The sequence below is a fragment of the Centropristis striata genome, chromosome 14 (genome assembly GCF_030273125.1).
Source record: "Centropristis striata isolate RG_2023a ecotype Rhode Island chromosome 14, C.striata_1.0, whole genome shotgun sequence".
Lineage (NCBI taxonomy): Eukaryota > Metazoa > Chordata > Actinopteri > Perciformes > Serranidae > Centropristis > Centropristis striata.
The window spans coordinates 26,706,779-26,725,002 of NC_081530.1; the positions used below are offsets into that span (position 1 = coordinate 26,706,779).

An 18,224-nucleotide genomic window follows, 5' to 3' on the forward strand; every position below is an offset into this window, starting at 1 on the left:
GCATGAATGTCACTGGCATGAGTTAATAAGAACTGAAAAAGCAGGACCACCACTCACAGGGACAGCTACTGTGGTTGGGAGCATCGGGAGCCAGCGGCGTGCTGACCCCTCGCTCTGCAGACTGAGGAGGTGGAGCAGTAGATATACACTCAGTGGCCACTTTTAGGTTAAATGTGTACCTAATAAAGTGGCCGATGTGGTCTTCTGCTGCTGTGGCATCTGTTTCAAGGTTGGATGTGTTGTGCGTTCAGAGATGATGATCTGCATACCTTGGTTGTAACGAGTGGTTATTTGAGTTACTGTTGAACCAGTCTGACCATTCTCCTCTGACCTCTGGCACCAACAAGGCATTTTGGCCCAGAAACTGCTGCTCACTGGATATTATCTCTTTTTCGGACCATTCTCTGTAAATCCTAGTGATGGTTGTTAGATCAGCAGTTTGTGAAATACTCAGACCAGCTCGCCTAGCACCAACAACCATACCACGTTCAAAGTCACTTAAATCACCTTTCTTCCCCGTTCTGATGCTCGTTTTGAACTTAGGCAGGTCGTCTTCACCATGTCTACATGCCTAAATGCATTGAGTTGCTACCATGTGATTGTCTAATTAATATTTGCATTCATGAGCAGTTGAACGTGTGTACCTAATAAAGTGGCAGGTGAGTATAATAAAGCTCACCTCCACTCACTCGTTCTGACACCAAACTCCTGCTTGACTCTTACCCTTTCTGGAGTAGCCAAGATTGAGAGGCACCCGGTGGGTGTGGGGTGCTCGCAAGCCCACGGCTGAGCGCCGCTAGGTTGGAGTTGTTAGAGGATCACCTCTATGCTGCTGCAAGTCACTGACAGCAAGTCTCTGGTGGATGTTTGTGCTGATGCAGCCTTCTTCGTCCTGGAAAGGATACCAGCTGGGGACCCTGTAGTTCTGCTGGGGGAACTCATTACTTATGTGGGCAACGACTTCTGTGCTAGTCATGGCTATAACAAAAAGTTTGAGCACAGGGTTTTCATTGGTGCATTGGTAACAGAACTCCCTAAGCCAAAGATTGATGATTGATTTTGTGTCATCACAACTGCAGCCGTATCTCGGGTGAAGAGAGGAGCACAACTGTCAACTGGTCAGCAGCTCGTTGTGTCTTTGATTAAATGGATGGATGGATAGATGGAAAAAAGAAGATGTCAAGATGCCCCCCCCCCCCCCCCCCCCCCAAAAAAAATGTCTTTAATTTGATTTGAAACCAGGAAAATCACACCCAGAGATGTCCAGAAAACATCAAAATGAAAAGAAAAGAGGAAAAACAGGCAGAGTGCTGGGATTTTGCAGATTTAGATACCAACACACACTTCTAGTGGGTCATAAATGATGATTGAGAGATTGAGGATTACATTTGTATGAGTCTATACATTGTCTGCAAAATCGGTATATTATACCTTTAAAAACACTCTTTGTTAATTGATCATCAATATCAGATGAAGGCAATTGATTTTTTTTATCTTTGTGTATTTCCCTTAATGTTGTATGTAATTTAATTTGTTCTTTGTGATCATTTTTTATTCAGAAAAGTGCAAAAAACAACAGTAACAGAAACATCATAGATTATACATTTTCTTCCCTCTACCCCCCTTAGCTCATACATGCAGATACGAAGTACATTTGTGCAATTGTGGAGAATAATTAAACTACAAACCCTCTTAATAAAAACAAGTTTTAATTGATTTATTTTCATAATTAGAGATAAACAACAGATGAGTATAAGGAACAGATAGGTGTTTATAGGTTGGGGACGGCAGAAGAGGTGACAAAAACTGATTAGCAGGAAAATTAGAACAAATTATGTAAGTCATAACACAGGACCGACTGCCAAGAGCGAGAAGAAGGTGGGAGGATATTATTCTATCAGTATTTTTACCCTTTTGTATTACAGAGCTGAAGTCCCCCAAGATAGGAAAACCAAAGATGAAAGGATTTTAAAATTTAGATCTTCTACATTCAGTGTTATGCCGTAAGATTTAGCCTGTGGTGAAAATGTGTAAATAGACCCAAAGACTGTTGAAATGCTCCATCACATACAAACCGGACCCAACGAGAAAGTGGTCGGTGCTATTTCGAGGTGGTTGGAGCCTTTTAAAGCTGATGTGGTCATTGCCACTCTGCCTTTCATCTCCTCTGGACTCTGGGACAGCACTATCAATAATTTAATGACACACTGCTTTTAAGAGTGTGATCGATCACACAAACACACACACACACACACACACACACACACACAAACACACACACACAAACACACACTTATTTCACCTTTGACGATGGGAATCCTTTTCTGACATCCCTCTTCTTCCCTTTTTCTTGTTACAGATTTTACGGAGAGCTGATAAAAATGGTAAATATTGCACTAAAAGCTCCTCACACACACACACACACACACACACGCACGCACACACGCACACACGCACACACATGCACACACACACACACACACACACACACACACACACACACACTCCTCTCTCTGTGGTGTTCAACCTTTCTTTGTGAAAAAACAACTTTCTCAATGAAATTCTAACCATGACTCTCTGCTGATACTCTTTCAGTTTCCATGGAAACAGGAAACTGACCATGCCCTCTGAGGTTCAGTTTCGGAGCGTTTACAAAGAAAAGTGTCAAAAATGTATCCCAGTTAGACATTTTTTGCTGAAATGAATGTCTTTAAGGTGTAAAACAAATTCTATGTTTTCACCTCCAGAATCACCTGCAGAATTATTATAATACGCAGTTTAAACAAACAAAAACAAACTTTTTTTTTGTTGGACAGCAGGAGTCTGAATCAAGGAAGTCTTATAAGCACACAGGCCGTGCATTTTGATTTACTGAGTCGACTGAGTCTGAATAATTCAGTCAGGTCAGTCTGATAGTGTGTGCAGCGAGAAATTAAATGAAATGTCCTTGAATTACAGTAAAAACATTTTTAAACATACCATAAATAAAACACAAAGATCACTCTAAAAGCATTTCATTCATTAGTAGCCCAGTGCGTATAACTTAATTCATAGCTCTGAAATACAAATAAACGTGAAGATAGGCTACAGTTCTTTCTTATTTTTGCTGAGGGAGAAAAGATGCCTTTATGCAACATTTATTTTTATGGAATTTTGCATAAATCAAACCAACATAAAGAGGTCAGCATGCAGAAAGCACAACAATCAACACACACAACATAAACTTGAAATCACATCCCATCCATCTGCCGCCCTATAAACCCCATTCACAAGCAGGTACCATAGAAAATAGAGGAAACAGTATGTGTAATGCAAATATGTGAACTTACAATAAAAAGAGTTGAGCTGATTGAGGAGAAAATCAAACATAAAAGATGCTGAGGGAGTCTTTTACCATGACTGAAGGTTTTGAAAGTACGTCAGGAAAAGCCCCCGCACCTTTTTGTCTGAGTTACAAAGTAAATCACGGTTTAGACAGGACATAATGTCATAATGCGCCTCTTCACAACACTTGAATGAATTGTTTGACAGCTTATTCACTTTGTTGCCTACAGTGAAATGAGAAGATGGATACCACTCTCATGTCTGTACAGTGAATATTTTCAGTTTCACAGGTTTAGTGACGGACTCGGCATTTCTTGGCCAGGACGTGAAACTTCCCAGTGTCTCCATTAGTTGCCTGGAAACTGCCAAGAAATAGTCCGGCATATAATAGACAACTATTTTTTTAACACTTCACTTTTCATGGAGTGAACAAACAAGATTGTGTTCATTTGAGTTCAACTTCAGTGTTTCCAGTGTTTATGCTAAGCTAAGCTAACTTCATAGCTTCATATATAGTCTACTTATACTGAAAAGTAGCAGTGTACATTTAATCAAGTACTGTACTTAAGTACAATTTTGAGGTGCTTTACTTGAGTATTTTCACATATGTAATTTTATACTTCAACTTCACTACATTTTGAGGCAAATATTGTACTTTTTACTACATTTAGCTGACAGCTTTAGTTACGTTTCAGGTCGATATTTTAAATAAAAAATATTCACTTTAAAATAATTAGACATGTTTATAAATTTAACCACATAAAAGTATATTGTGTAATTTAATATGCTGCTTACATAATTGCATCAATAATAATAATACAATGATATATTTAGAATATATACAACAATCTGAATGGGTCCATTCTGCATAAAGACTTTTACTTGTAGTAGAGTAATTATGCAGTGTGGTTTTAGTACTTTCACTTAAGTAAGGGATCTGAGTACTTTTTCCACATTGAAAAGCGGTATCAATCTTCTCACCTAACTACCAGCAAGAAAATGAATTTCCAAACGTTCTTACTGTTTCTCTAAAGGTTTTGTTGTGAATGCATTTTCTTTATTATATGTTACTTATTTAAGTGAAAATCCTGTAGTAAAATGGAGATAATCAACCACATAGGCAACACTAAATATACAGTTTTATTTTAATGGCTCTGAAATGCAGAAAAAAGTGCAGATAAACTATAAAACTTGAGTATGAAGGACGCCTCTATGGATCACTTAATCTCGACACACACTCTGCCTAAGCAAGTATGTGCTTGGGACATTAAGTACACTCTGATTAAGGTTTTTATCTAATGAAAAGTGAAACCCCAAATTCAAAATGGTCTATTGTTTTCTCTTTTCATTTGCATCTGCAAGTAATAATTGTACCACATTTTGTATGCCTGCACACTGAAAGTATCTGACACGTGTCGTGAAATATAACACACGCTTTCACACATCGTGTTCGATATTCACACTAATCGTCACGTCAAATCACATCAAATTAAGTAACTGAAATTGGTTTTCATCTGACATGTTCAAAGAGACGCTCACATGGAAAATGACTTTCTCTACATGAGAAAATAATCACAGCTCAATATTCACATGGCTCAACATGCTTCATTATTCATCAAATGTCCGCCGCTCGCTGTGAATGATTGGAGGTCTCGTCTTGCAGCAGGATGAGAGGTCGTCCCACATGTTTGTTGTGCAAACAGCAGGTCCGTGTGTCAGATCCGCTCCAGCTTTATTTCTGAGCTCATCGACAGTGAGTCACAGTGCGTCTCTCTCACTCACATACTGACATGACAGACACAATGAACGTCAGGTCAGCAGCAAGCCCTTTAAGAGCCACCTCGTGTCACACAAACACACAGAAGACACTCCGGCCAGAACTGAGTGGGTAATTATGTTGCCTATGTGGTTGATTATCTCCATTTTACTGCAGGATTTTAACTTTGGGGCTCCCCATTTTGAAATTCTGTTTATTTCCACCTCATGAATATTTCACACAGCTCGGGCCTTTTTATTCTAAGCATAATTGCAGAGCCTCAAAGCATAAAAATGACTGATTGTTCGAGATTACCATCAAGTTGGTCTATTAGAACAAATGGCATTGACCCTGTTACAGTGTTGTTTACTGTAATGACAAACACAAGGAAGAGTGCTTCACTGTGGAGTTATTTTGTTTCGTTTTATTGTAGCTTTTTCTTCAGTGAAGGGATTTTTATCTTACACTTGATGCCATCTTCTGCTGATTCAGCCACTGCAGTTTATAACATGCTGCATTTTTCTGCTCACGTCACTTTCACTTTCATCAGCTCAGGAGGGGGACTTAAATTCTTAATTGAAAGATATAAAAACAATTTCCTCATGGAATTATGAAGAAATGAATCAAATCTGCTGACCACCTTCAAATCTTTTCACCTCCATGATACACTTTTATTTTGCAGCATACAGCTTGAATTCTCTGGAGTTAGGGTGTATGACAATCAACAAACATTTAGGGTAATAATGGAATAATCAGTGCACACATTTTGTAACAAAGATCCATTTCAAGCAACTTGGGCATGACTGTTGTTTCATTCTGTCTTTCGTAAATCAGTCACCTCACCCAGTGGCGGTTCTAGACCAGTTTTACTGTGGGGGCCACGCAGGGGCCAGTGTTTAATCAGAGGGGCACATTAAAAAAAAAGCAAAGATGATATTTAAGCATTCAAAACCTTTATTTTAGCTTCTTTACAAATCTAATTGAATTATATTTGGAAAATACAAATACATCGATTGAAACAATGAGACTTACCAACAATAACAATTACTTTTGGACGACAATTACATTTTTCATTTTTATAGTGAAAATAATCTTTATATATATATATATATATATATATACACACACACACACACACACACACAAGCTTTTATTGCACAATTAAACTATTATACAATATACACATTCTGGGTTCCTTTTGTGTACAATGAGATATTGTTTGAACAAAAAATAGGTAAGAATTGTTCTATCTCTCATCTTTACAAATTGATCATTCTATTATTAATTTGACACAGGGGCCACAGCAGGGGCCAAAGGCTTCTTCACAGGGGCAGTGGCCCCTGGAGGCCCCTGTGTAGAACCGCCACTGACCTCACCACTTTAAGTCCTCACGCTGTGTTGACAAGCTGCATCTGTGCTCCGTCCCCAGATGATGGCAAGCTGTCCTTTGACGAATTCAAATCCTACTTCTCTGATGGAGTCCTGACAGCTGAGGAACTGAAGGAGCTCTTCCACACAATTGACACTCATAACACAGAGTGAGTGCATTCATTGGTTTATTATTTTATTCCATGGAGGTTACTTGGTCTGTAAAGTATCTTTGTTTTAACTCAGCACTGAATTACATTCGCCTCTTTCATGATAACATCATTCATCCTCTGAGGAGAGCTTTTTACACACAGAGAAAGTTATATCTGCACCAAGGATGTGTAATGGCAATCGTAGACCAGAAGTCAATATTTCAGTCCACAGATGGTGGAACTGAAAGTAAAAACGAATGGCATTCAATTAAGACAATTTTTCAGGTACAATGCCTATTAAAAGTATTCACCCCCCCTTTTTGTTGCATTTACCCCCTTTAAAGTAACTGACCTAATTCAACAAAGTTCCAGTTAGTTGATGTCAGCAGTTAGCAGCACAGTTATTGAAATAGAGATCACCTGAGTGTCGATCAGACACCTGCAGCTTATTCAGAACGCTGCTGCTGCAAGTCCTCACTAAGACCAAAAAAGTAGATCATATTACCCCAGTTCTGAGGTCCTTACAGTGGCTTCCTGTCTGTCAAAGAATCAATATCAAAATACTATTGCTGGTCTAAAAAAGCCCTGAATGGTTTAGGGCCGAAATACATTCCTGATCTTCTGCTTGGCTATGAACCACCGAGAACTCTCAGATCATCAGGGACTGTTCTGCTCTGTGTTCCCAGAGTCAGAACTAAACATGGAAAGGCAGCGTTCAGTTTTTATGCTCCACATATCTGGAACAAACTCACAGAAAACTACAGGTCTGCTGCAAGTCTCTCACCTCTTTTAGATCAAGACTAAAAACGTCTCTGTTTGCCACTGTCTTTACTGCACTGTAACTTTTATTCCTTTGATATATTTAAAAAATATATATTTCATCAGCTCACTTTCAATTTTAATATTTTATTTGAATGTAATTTGATATATGTCTCTTTTAAATGCTTTTAATGTTTTGTGTAAAGCACTTTGAATTGCCCTGCTGTTTAAAGGTGCTATACAAATAAACTTGCCTTGCCTTGAGTGTAGTTGATGTGTGTCAAATGACTGTAGTTAAAACACATGTGTCTGGGAGCTCCAGCCTCTAGTTCATCACTATTCCTGCTACAATTGCAACATGAAGACAAAAGAACACTCCAAGCAACTCAGAGAAAAGATAATTGAAAAGTATAAGTCTACAAAATAAAATCAACTCACTGGACATCCTACAGAGTTCCATCATTAAGAAATGGCACTTGTTTAAATCTGCCTAGAGCTGTCAATCCTTACAAACTGAGTGACTGTAAAAGCCAAATTATATTGACCATGATTATGTGTAAAAGAAACAAAAGGGTCAAGTATCCAAGGTGGGTGAATACTTTTTATAGGCCTTGTATGTATACAGCTAGAAAGTGAATAAATGATGAATGAAGGGATCAGTCTTGAATTTTAGGTGAAACAGGAAAACTAAAAACCAAACTAGCTGCATACCATTAGGGCTTAGTCCTTGCATGGCTCAGAGCCCTTTCCTGCATGTCTCCCCCTTTCACTCTGTATCTCTACCACTGTCAAATAAAGCTGAAAAGGCCCAAAAAAAATCTTAAAAAAAAAAAAAAAAAAATCTAAACTAGCAGACCTGTCTAGCTAATGGTAGCATGTTGAGTGACATTATCATGTCTACCTGTTTTGTGAGAGACAGGCGGGCTCTTTATCATGAATTAATTTAAAAGAATGATTTAAAACCAGCTCAAACATCCTGTGTCTGATCTTCTCACCCTGCTGTAGTAAAGTGCACTCAAGGTGCATTTAGTGCAGCTCAGCATCTCTGTCAGGTGAAGTTACAGCTGCAACAGAGCACACAAAAAGTCTGCAACAACAGACTTTCAGCAAGAAGAAGCCAGGGAAAGGTTGCTTTACAGAGTTGTGGAAAATCTTGACCTGCTGGTGTCACTTATGCATGCCTTACTTTTACTTTCGTTAACTTTATTTAGCAGGCAATGACAGTTTTTTTTATTGCTGCAATAAAATTATGAATTCTGTTTGCACTGAGGCTGTTTCCCAAGACAAGGAAGTGTGAAACGAGCAAAGATCACTCCATCTTTAACATAATAATTTGCATGCATCCTTTGAACACAAAACCCCCTGGATGCTTGGGTATGATGACACTGTTTAATTTAAATTAAATTCCTGGTTTGGCTGAAACACCTCATGGGAATATTAGATTGCAGATTTACACACTGGATATTTAAAAACTGGATATTTTAACCCATGGCACAAAATAAACTTAAACTTGAGATACAGAGGAAAGTAATATAGCAGTTGCATTTATCTTGATAAAGCCAATAGTTTGATGTTATTTAAGCAACCTTACATTGGATATTTGTAGCAATTCTTGTGCCCTGTGAAAGTAAAAAAGATTAAGGTTGTCTTGTTTTGGTGTGTTTTTATATAAGACATGCCACTGGGGTGCTGTTAAAGCCTGAAGCTACCTAAAACAATCCATTACACAAAGAAAAAAGCACGATATTCACTGTCAAATATGATTTGGGACTGGCTAACTTTAATATAAGTAATGGTCTGTCAAGATAAGGGAGAGGCTGCCTCTGATACTGTCTGTTTCTCTGTGACTTTTGGTGAAACGGCGTACGAGCAACACTTTCAACACCGCTCTTCAGTGCACGCCCGCCTGGAGTATTTTCTGTTATTGCAACTTTCACTAAAGTTAATGATCGGAACTCTTCTTTAACCACTTTTAATTAATATGTCTCTCATTGCTGGTGTGCTCAGGCGTCTTGGTATTTAATTCCACAGTTTAATATTCCGACTGATTGACTACCTCTGCAGTCAGAGGGAGATAGATGAGACAGTACAGCAGTCATACTGATGATTCATTATCCATGATTTAATTAGTTACCCTCGCCTTGAGAGTATCATAACATCTGTAATTTACCTGTGCTAGCTTTGTCAACAATGATGGTGCAATACAAAATATTTCAAACATGTCAACAGCATAATTGGATGCAAAAACAAATGTATATTATTTGCAGCTACAGCTGACAAATCGTCATCATTGCTGTGGCCATCACCAATGTGCTAAATAACAAAGAACTTCAGTGGACTCCAAAACAAACATGTGCTTCTGTCTGTGGTCATTACAAGGATTGCAAAGTTGTAAGAAAGTAATTTGGAAGCCTGGAATTAAATCCTGTATTGATTAAAGAATGAGTCACTAAGCTGCAAGGGGCTGTGCGCTCAGTTTGATGTTGAACGCTGGAAGATTATTTGATACTTCAGCTTTTTAAAAAAGTACAGATATAACATCTGTAAATTCAGACAGTTTAAATTGTGCATGAATAATTAATAGTTGCAGCTACACAGGAGAACAAGCATTTGACAAACTCAGTACTTCATAGAGAGTATGAAGCCCACATATATCTATACAGTCATGGAAATAAAGATTAAACCACCCTTGTTTTTTTTTCAATTTCTTGTTCATTTTAATGCCTGTTTGTTTGGACAAATATAATGACAACAAAAAAAAATAGCACATAAGAGTTTAATTTAACAGCTGATATCTAGCCATTTTCCATGGTTTTCTCGATAATAACCAAAATCATTATCAAGAAACTTTTTCCATGACTGTATATACATATATATATATATATATATATATATATATATATAGTGTATATATAAGTAATGTGGGCTTCATATTAAGTATCGTGTGTGTTTATATATATATATATATATATATATATATATATAAGTATTATGTCTACTCATGAGTGTAGTCATGAAGCATTATAATTCACTATGAATGGCATCAGAATGCACTATAATTGAGGCGTCAAAAGGAAGTCCTAGTCCCCTTGTGTCCTAATACCTCAATTTAACATCGATGTTTTAAACATGTCGTTAACTTGTGAAACGATGGCAGTTTTGTTGATGTTAGGACACAAATAGGCATTAGAAAAGAGAGTTATAAATGGACATAACTAATCAGAGTGAGGTAGTTACCTACGTGATGTAAAGTGTAAATTTAAGTTACGTATCTTTATATACCAATAATGACTTTTTGTTTTTCCGAATCCTGTTGGTTTCATTACTTCATTTCTGCCTTTGTTTTTGCACTCCGTAATATCGCTTCCACCTTATAATTACTACAACCGCTAGAGGGCAGCACTAACTACAAATATAAATATCGGTTGTAAATAAGCTGCCGTACAAACGACACATGGGGTCTTTTTAGATGCGGTTTCATAGAAGGTGTTTCCCAAAACTCCACTATGAGGTTTTTCCTCGTCTTAACAATACAATTTGTATTCAGAGCTACACTTGTGCATGTTCCATTCGTAGATAATGTACCTTAAAATGTCAGAAGTTTTAAGCCACATAAGCAAGAGCCTTTCATTGAGTTCAGTTCAGTGTCTAACCCCTGGTTTACCTCCTCTATCCTCTGCACCTCTAAGTGTTTTTTCCTGTTTGGACTGATTGATTTCTTCAGCACTTTCTCCCTGGTGAACGGCAGCTACAGCTCGTGTGGAACAGAGTTAAAACCTATATAATCCCCCGGCCTCCTTCATTGTAACAAGGAATAAAATGTCTCTTGATGCATGCCGTACAGGGGATATTATGACTCATTTTTACATCCCCTTCACTGTTTCTGCAGCTCTCTTTCAGATACACACTCAAACCTCCCCAAACACGCTTATGCATGGACATTTATCACTTTTCCTGCAGGATTTCCTAAGACCATCAGTCTGTAACGCACACCTCATGAGGGAATAGCAACAAAATTATTCAATTATTCGTGACATATATTATTACTTGCTCTAATTTATTATCATGCACATATTCATCAAATCAAGTTTTTTCGGAATCCTGCACCTCCTTTAACCTTAGAAACGTATGTATTTGCAGTATTTTTTATATTTAAATATATATATATTTTTTTTTTTGCAGCAACGTGGACACTGATGAACTCTGTGGTGAGTTGATCTTTCACCCATACAAGAACAACATATATTATGATGTAATAACTTGTACTATACTATCTTTATCTTGCTTCACCTCACAGACAGGAGAGCCGTAGACTGAAATGCTTTTTGACATTTTTCCCAGCGCTAGGAAAGAAGTTTGTAAGATGTGGTCACATGCTCTTATGACCAAACCCCTGCAGGCTGTGTGACTGAGGTGTTACACAGTTCTGCTTTAACAAAACACCCACAGCCCTGTCTGAGCTGTTTAGCTCACAAAATGTTTCTTTCTTTCTTTTTTTGTCCCTTTACTGTGCAGATTATTTCTCCCAGCACCTCGGTGAATATGAGAATGTTCTCGGTGCCTTAGAAGACCTGAATATGTCCATACTGAAGGCGATGGACAAAACAAAGAAGGTAAGATGATGGAAAAGAAACATTATTCACTGAAAAGAGTTGACTCAGAAAGCTATTATCTGTATCTTACATTAATCTTGATTCGTATCTGTATTCTTGTATCTTCCAAGCATTGGACACTGGAGGATATTTTAGAAATGGAATGCTTCCTTTTTCATGCAGGAAGCGATACACAAACTCTTATTAGGGACCGAGCACTAACGGTGCGAGGACCCTATTGTAATTTTTGTTCATATTCATTATTTGTATTTTGTTATTTTTGTTAGTATCTGCTGATTTCTGACTTTATATGACCCACATGCGTGTGTGTGTTCATATAGATTATCTGCTTACAAAATATATAAAGTAAAGCTAGAGTAAAAGTTAGAGGATTCCCCCTCATGACACCATTCCTATCTGCCCCAAGTTTCACAGCAATCGGTCCGACAGTGGTCAAGATATTTCACAAAGAGCCAAAAATCTCAACCTGCTGATTGCCTGAGAAAAAGGCCATAACATCAAAATCATTAAAAAATCTGGGGATGACAAATTTGTGTATAAAATGTCATTGCAAATCATGAAATTGAGACATTTCAGCCTGGACCGAACAATCTGCATTGCTATACCTAGCGTGTGCAGTTAGCACGGCTAAAAATAAATGGTAATGAGGCTGAATCACTCTGCATGTCTGAATATTTAGCTTAAAACTATTTATACCTCCATAATTGTCTACATCTTGATGCTTTGTCTACTAGCTGTTTGCATTCACACTCAAGCTGGATTCCTTTTAAGAAGGAGCCTGAATCTGAAGCGCCTGAATCTACCATTGTGTCATTAAATGGGTTTTATGGACATTTATCCTTGATGAAGTGTGAGTTGGCACTGTGTGTATGATGTGTGTGTGTGTTTCAATTTGATATGACTCTGAAAAGAAATCAGAAAAAGAGCAAATAAATCAGGTGGTTGAAAGAAAATTGCTAAAAAAAAAAAAAAAAGAAATCTGTTGTAAGTCCACTGCTGTTTGTACATGTCATGTTCATTTACATCCACGTGACACACTCATACACACACCCACACCTCCATACAGTGAACATCACACTGACATCTCCTGCAGCGCACATAATGATAATAATAAGAGATGTTTGATTTACTCACAGCATGGCCTAAAATCCATGCTGCAAATCTCTCCCAGCATGCTCCTCTGCTGCCCTACTGGCTTCCTTAGATCTGCCATTAGTCAGATTTCCATTACTGAGCCAAAAAGGGATGAGCCAGGGCTCATTCATGCTACTAATGAACCCCCAGAACAAAACATGCTATGTATCTTCTTGGACTTGTAGCCAACATAGACGAGGAATTAAAATTGGATTTGGCTGCTTTTCCAAACAAATTTTGCTTTTGATCTTTGGAAGAAGCTTTACGTCCTCTTGATCTCACTGTAGAGCTGAGTACCTTTTAGATTATCGGAGAGGACAAGAAGAGGGATGATGGAGGACAGGAAGGCCAAGGGACAGAGTTGAAGGTAAATAATCAGAGATGACAGAAGAGCCTGAAAGGACAAAAGATGAAGATAAATGGGGAAAGGAAGAGGAGGACGAGAGGTGGCTTATTAGATCTGCAGGGAGCTTCTTTTTCTTCCCACCACCCTCTCCTTCTCAGCAGCTTCTCATCTGCCACATATGACACACTGTGGGACTCAAATGGACCTTCAGATCTGCACTGAAGCAGACGAGTCTCATTGTGGCTGCTTCAGGAACAGAGTGGGAGTCAAAGCAGTCATTTGTTAGTGATAGTTATTTATTAGCACAGAGAGAGGTAACACACAACGACATCCAACTTCAACACCTAAAAACTGTGGCGACAAAGATAAAGGCCAACAGCAGATAAAGATTTCTGGTTTTAGACACTTAAAGAAACATAGAAAATAAGTGGATGTAGCCACCATGATGTTCATTGGTTTGAGGACTATTTTCTTGAAGACTTGAGTTTGACATTTTGGCCATCACCATGTTGTTTTTGGAGCCAGACATTAGCAAGGATGTAAAAATGAACATCTGTCTCCTAAAGATGTGTTGAGAGTACAAGAGACAATGTCACCAATGACTAAGCATGGGCAGCTACATTTTTGTCATCATGCCTCAAGAGATCTTTAAAATTATGTTAGCATGGTTTTTGTGTGTGTCTGCACACATGGATGTCGGTTGAGAGCAACATACCGCTGCCCCATTTTATCCCTGTTTGCACCCCATTACACAGAAAGCTAGCATAGCATCAGCTGACTTGCTAAAAACAGTACCACAGCTAACTTTAGCTGTTCCATTGGCCAACTCATAACAGGGAGCCACAGGAATGAGCTCTTAAACCAGGAGGTAAGTTAGCATGTTAGTGCCCTGGGGTCTAACATCTCAAATTCAATTAGGTTGAATGGATCTTTGGTGATGTTAGAGTTGGGTTTTTTGCAGAACAGATGAGAGGAGAGTAATATCCTTTTAACTATTTATTTAGCCAGTAATGAAAGAGTTAGCATGTACATGGACCTTAATTTGATCAGAAATCACAGTTTTATAATGTGAATGTGCAACTATCTAATTGGTCAAAACTGTTGGTGCAGCACCCTGTTTTAGACTCGGCCTGCCCTTGATGACGCAGGCTACGTCGTTAGCCTCATGGTGCTATTACCTTCTGGTCACCGTCTGTTGAAGGAACATATTCTACACACATTTCCTCTTATCTGGCCCTCTGTAACTATACCAAATGTTGTGCTCAGTGCTTTACTCCCTCAGAGCCCATAACTTTGAAAATATCTACACATTTTTCTCTGCTCCATGAATAAGCCTCTGTCTTATATCTGCTTTCCCTCATGAATGTGCAAAAAGTGTTATCAATGTGTGTGTGTTCCGTTATATTCAATCTGTGTTTTATGCTCTGTCCAATGAATTTTTTAAGCAGCATTTACTAATGGTCGTAATGCAGATAATTGCTAAATTTGATTAATCTCTAACAGTTAGATGCCTGAAATTAGGTCTGTGGTTAACAAAGGCTTAAGAAATGCTTGCATTTTGTTGTAGGACATAAATTACGTAATGGTAAAATTCCCCCACTTGTGAATTTAGAAGTTTATATGTGTCCTTAAAAAGGCAGTTGCTTACATGTGGCTAAATTAGAGAAGAAAGTGGTTGTAGGGGACATTAAACATCATCACACAGGACATTGACGGCAACCCTCTCACTAGTCCGCCTTACAGCCTGTAGTCGTGTTTTTTAGTGCTCTTGCAAACTCTTTAAGATTTTAGATTCAGTTGATAAACAATTTATTAGGCTTCGGTTTCTCAAGCTTGTCAAAACTGCTGATTAGCTTGTCGGAGCATAATGATAGTGACGCTGAACGTGAGCTTTTTACTTCTGTTGGCTGCACTCACGCTTCAAACATGATAAAAGTGGTGTTCACTTGTGAAGATTATCCTACTGAACAAAAACACGTCAGCATCAGAAACATGTTGCCACATAGCGAATTTTCTGCAAAAATCCCATAGGCTAATTGTCTATAGCTAACTTCCAAAGTGGCCTACAAATATGTAATTTCGTTTGCTTTCTATAGCTGGTGAAAGAAAAAAAAACATGAATGGTTGATGCTTCATTCTGTCATTGCTGAAAAAGTTGAGCCAAGCAGCAACAAGTATCAGACATCAGTTTGTAGCTGAATCTCACCAGCTTCCATTGAAAACAACCTGTGGCTTGTTGCTTTGTCATTGGTGTGAGAGCAGCTTCAGAGTATCTTTTAGTACAACCAAATGCTAAACAAGACATTTTACAAGACATCCATGCGAACCTGAAGTGTAAATCACTGAAACTATCAAGTAGCAGGGAACCAAATTATATCCTTGAAATAACTTTTTCACTCACGGAGAAAGAAATTTTTCTTGAAATAGATTTCAAAACGGTTGGACCTGCAGCAGCACAGAAGTGCCACCATTTTTGCAAAGATAATGAAACACACAGATACATTTGGCATCCCTTTGCAATCTTTCACAGACCTTAACTTGCGCCGGGCTGTGATGAGGTGCGAAAATCAAATTGCACCTCGAATCATTTTCTATTCTCCAAGAGGATAGTTGACAGCGAGAAGTGAGGCAGCAGGAGAGGAAGACTGGCAGCATGGCCGTGTATCTTTTATTGTCAGTCCAAAAGGGATTATTCACCTTTCTGTTGACATTTCAAAGCCTTTGGTCAACCCACAAACAATCTAACAAATTATTTTTTTCAATCAACACACTCGACACTCTTATTCCCTAAGTAACACAGAACAAAATGGATATTTGAGCTCAAACAAAAACAAATTACTCTGCACAAATTGGACAGAATTGAGGAGTTATTGACCAAAGCAATAACACTGAAATCAAATAACAACACAAGACTGCGAACACACTGATGTCTCTCTAGTGTTTACACCCTGAAGTCTAATTCGTAGTTTTCCCGTCCACAAAGGGCTTTTGACGCCATAAATCATTTCAGTGACCCTAAAATGAGTCATAGAATGATAAAGGACAGAGGAGAAACGTATGACGATCTGCATTTTTCTGTTATCAAGTATTATCTGAGTGAGGAGAAGAACAGATGCTGCGTTAGACACGTCTTCGTTGAACTGTATGTATTTGAGTGGGTGGCCTCTGGCGGCGGATATATGTGAGGGGGCTGGCTGCATGTGTGAGGTGTTCCACTTCTTTTGATTTTTTTTTTATTGGAAGCTTGTTAGTGTGTATTGTGTGAGCTTACGTATGCTATAAGCTCATGCTTTTGTGTTGTCAGTCGTTCATATGTGCGGGGGAGCTGGAACAAGGTTGTGCATCTAAATCAAAGCCAGGCACGTATATCTATCCGTGCTGAGACGATCTACGGTTTCATTTCACACTGATATTCCTGCCAAAACTATTTACAGCCTCCGCGTACACAACCTCCTCTAGCGTTGACACCGAATGTTTCCTAGCAGATCACAGGTGTTTCTCACCTGCAGTGACAGGAAGTTGCCGTGTTCTTACACTTCACAGCTTATTGTTGTGTTAGATGCAATGTTTTTTTAATTATGTAAAATGTTTTTAATTAAAACGATAAAACTAAATAGCAACAGCAAGTACTGTGGTTGGATGGTAAAATGTACTAAAAATTCATGCACTTTAATCTGTATATGAGCAAAGTCATTGTTAGTCAGGAGGTGCAGCTTATTACGACCCATATTCATGTGAGTTGTTAGGAGAAGAGAAAGTCAGGCTTAGAAAATAGGAAGGATGGAGAAAAACATCTACTTTCCAACATTATGAAAGACTTCGACATCAATGGATTTTTGGGGATGTGCATATATTGAAACGCCAATTTGGTTAAAGGAATAAAAAAAGGGAGGCTTCATTCGCACTGTTAAAGAAGTCTACCACTGCACTGCAAAAAAAAGAAAAGTTGGGTGAACTCAAAATTTCAAGGCAACAAACTTTGATAAAAATTTTAAGTTGGACAATTAAACTAAATATTTTAAGTTTTGTTCTTGAGTTTGCTCAACTCTGAATTCAGATTTTTGTCAACTCAACTGTAAGTTGTACTAACTTATAATTTTACATTATAAGTTATAATAACTTTTAATCCTTACTTCTGCTAATTTATGCAATGTGCTGAATTGGCACGATTGTAACGTCGCAAAGAAATGTCAGCTAATGTTGCGACTAAAATTTTGAGTTAGCATTGATACGCTAATGGCTACTCTTGTAGCTGTAACAAGCAGTAGCAAGTAGCATCAGTTAGCCGCTAGCATCAGTTAGCCGCTAGCATCAGTTAGCCGCTAGCTTTCGCTAATGACCAAATTTCACTGCTTTTCCTGCATTTCACAACAAAGAAATAAGAGTTAGCAGAACTATTGTCCCTTGTTTTGAACCCCAACTTAAAGATATAAGTAACAACAACTCACAAACGTGTTTTTTAACATACAACTGGCTTCCTTTGTTGTGCTAACTTACATTATTGCCCTAAATGTCAATAATTTATATGTGTGTAAGTTTTACCAACTTAAATCACTGTTTTAGGCAAAAAATACAAGTTGGCTTTTTTGCAGTGTGGTGTAAAACTTTGAAAAAATCCTTTTTTGATGCACAAAATCCACTTGTCCATGATTTGACATAATTAATGTAATTAGATTTACTCAAATAGAATTTTGAGGTACTTGACCTTTACTTGAGTATTTCTATTTTATTACATTTAGCTGCCAGATTTAGTTACTTTCCATGGCAACATT

The 18,224-nt window shown here is 38.1% G+C and overlaps 1 protein-coding gene across 1 annotated transcript in view; it reads left to right on the forward strand.

Moving 5' to 3' along the window:
* necab1 (N-terminal EF-hand calcium binding protein 1) overlaps positions 1-18,224 on the forward strand; it is a 43,213-nt gene that overhangs the window by 1,479 nt on the left and 23,510 nt on the right. The window contains exons 2-5 of the mRNA XM_059350824.1: positions 2,360-2,384; positions 6,510-6,618; positions 11,542-11,567; positions 11,875-11,972. Of these exons, the coding sequence (XP_059206807.1) occupies positions 2,360-2,384; positions 6,510-6,618; positions 11,542-11,567; positions 11,875-11,972 (258 nt within the window). The remainder of the gene's footprint in view (positions 1-2,359; positions 2,385-6,509; positions 6,619-11,541; positions 11,568-11,874; positions 11,973-18,224) is intronic.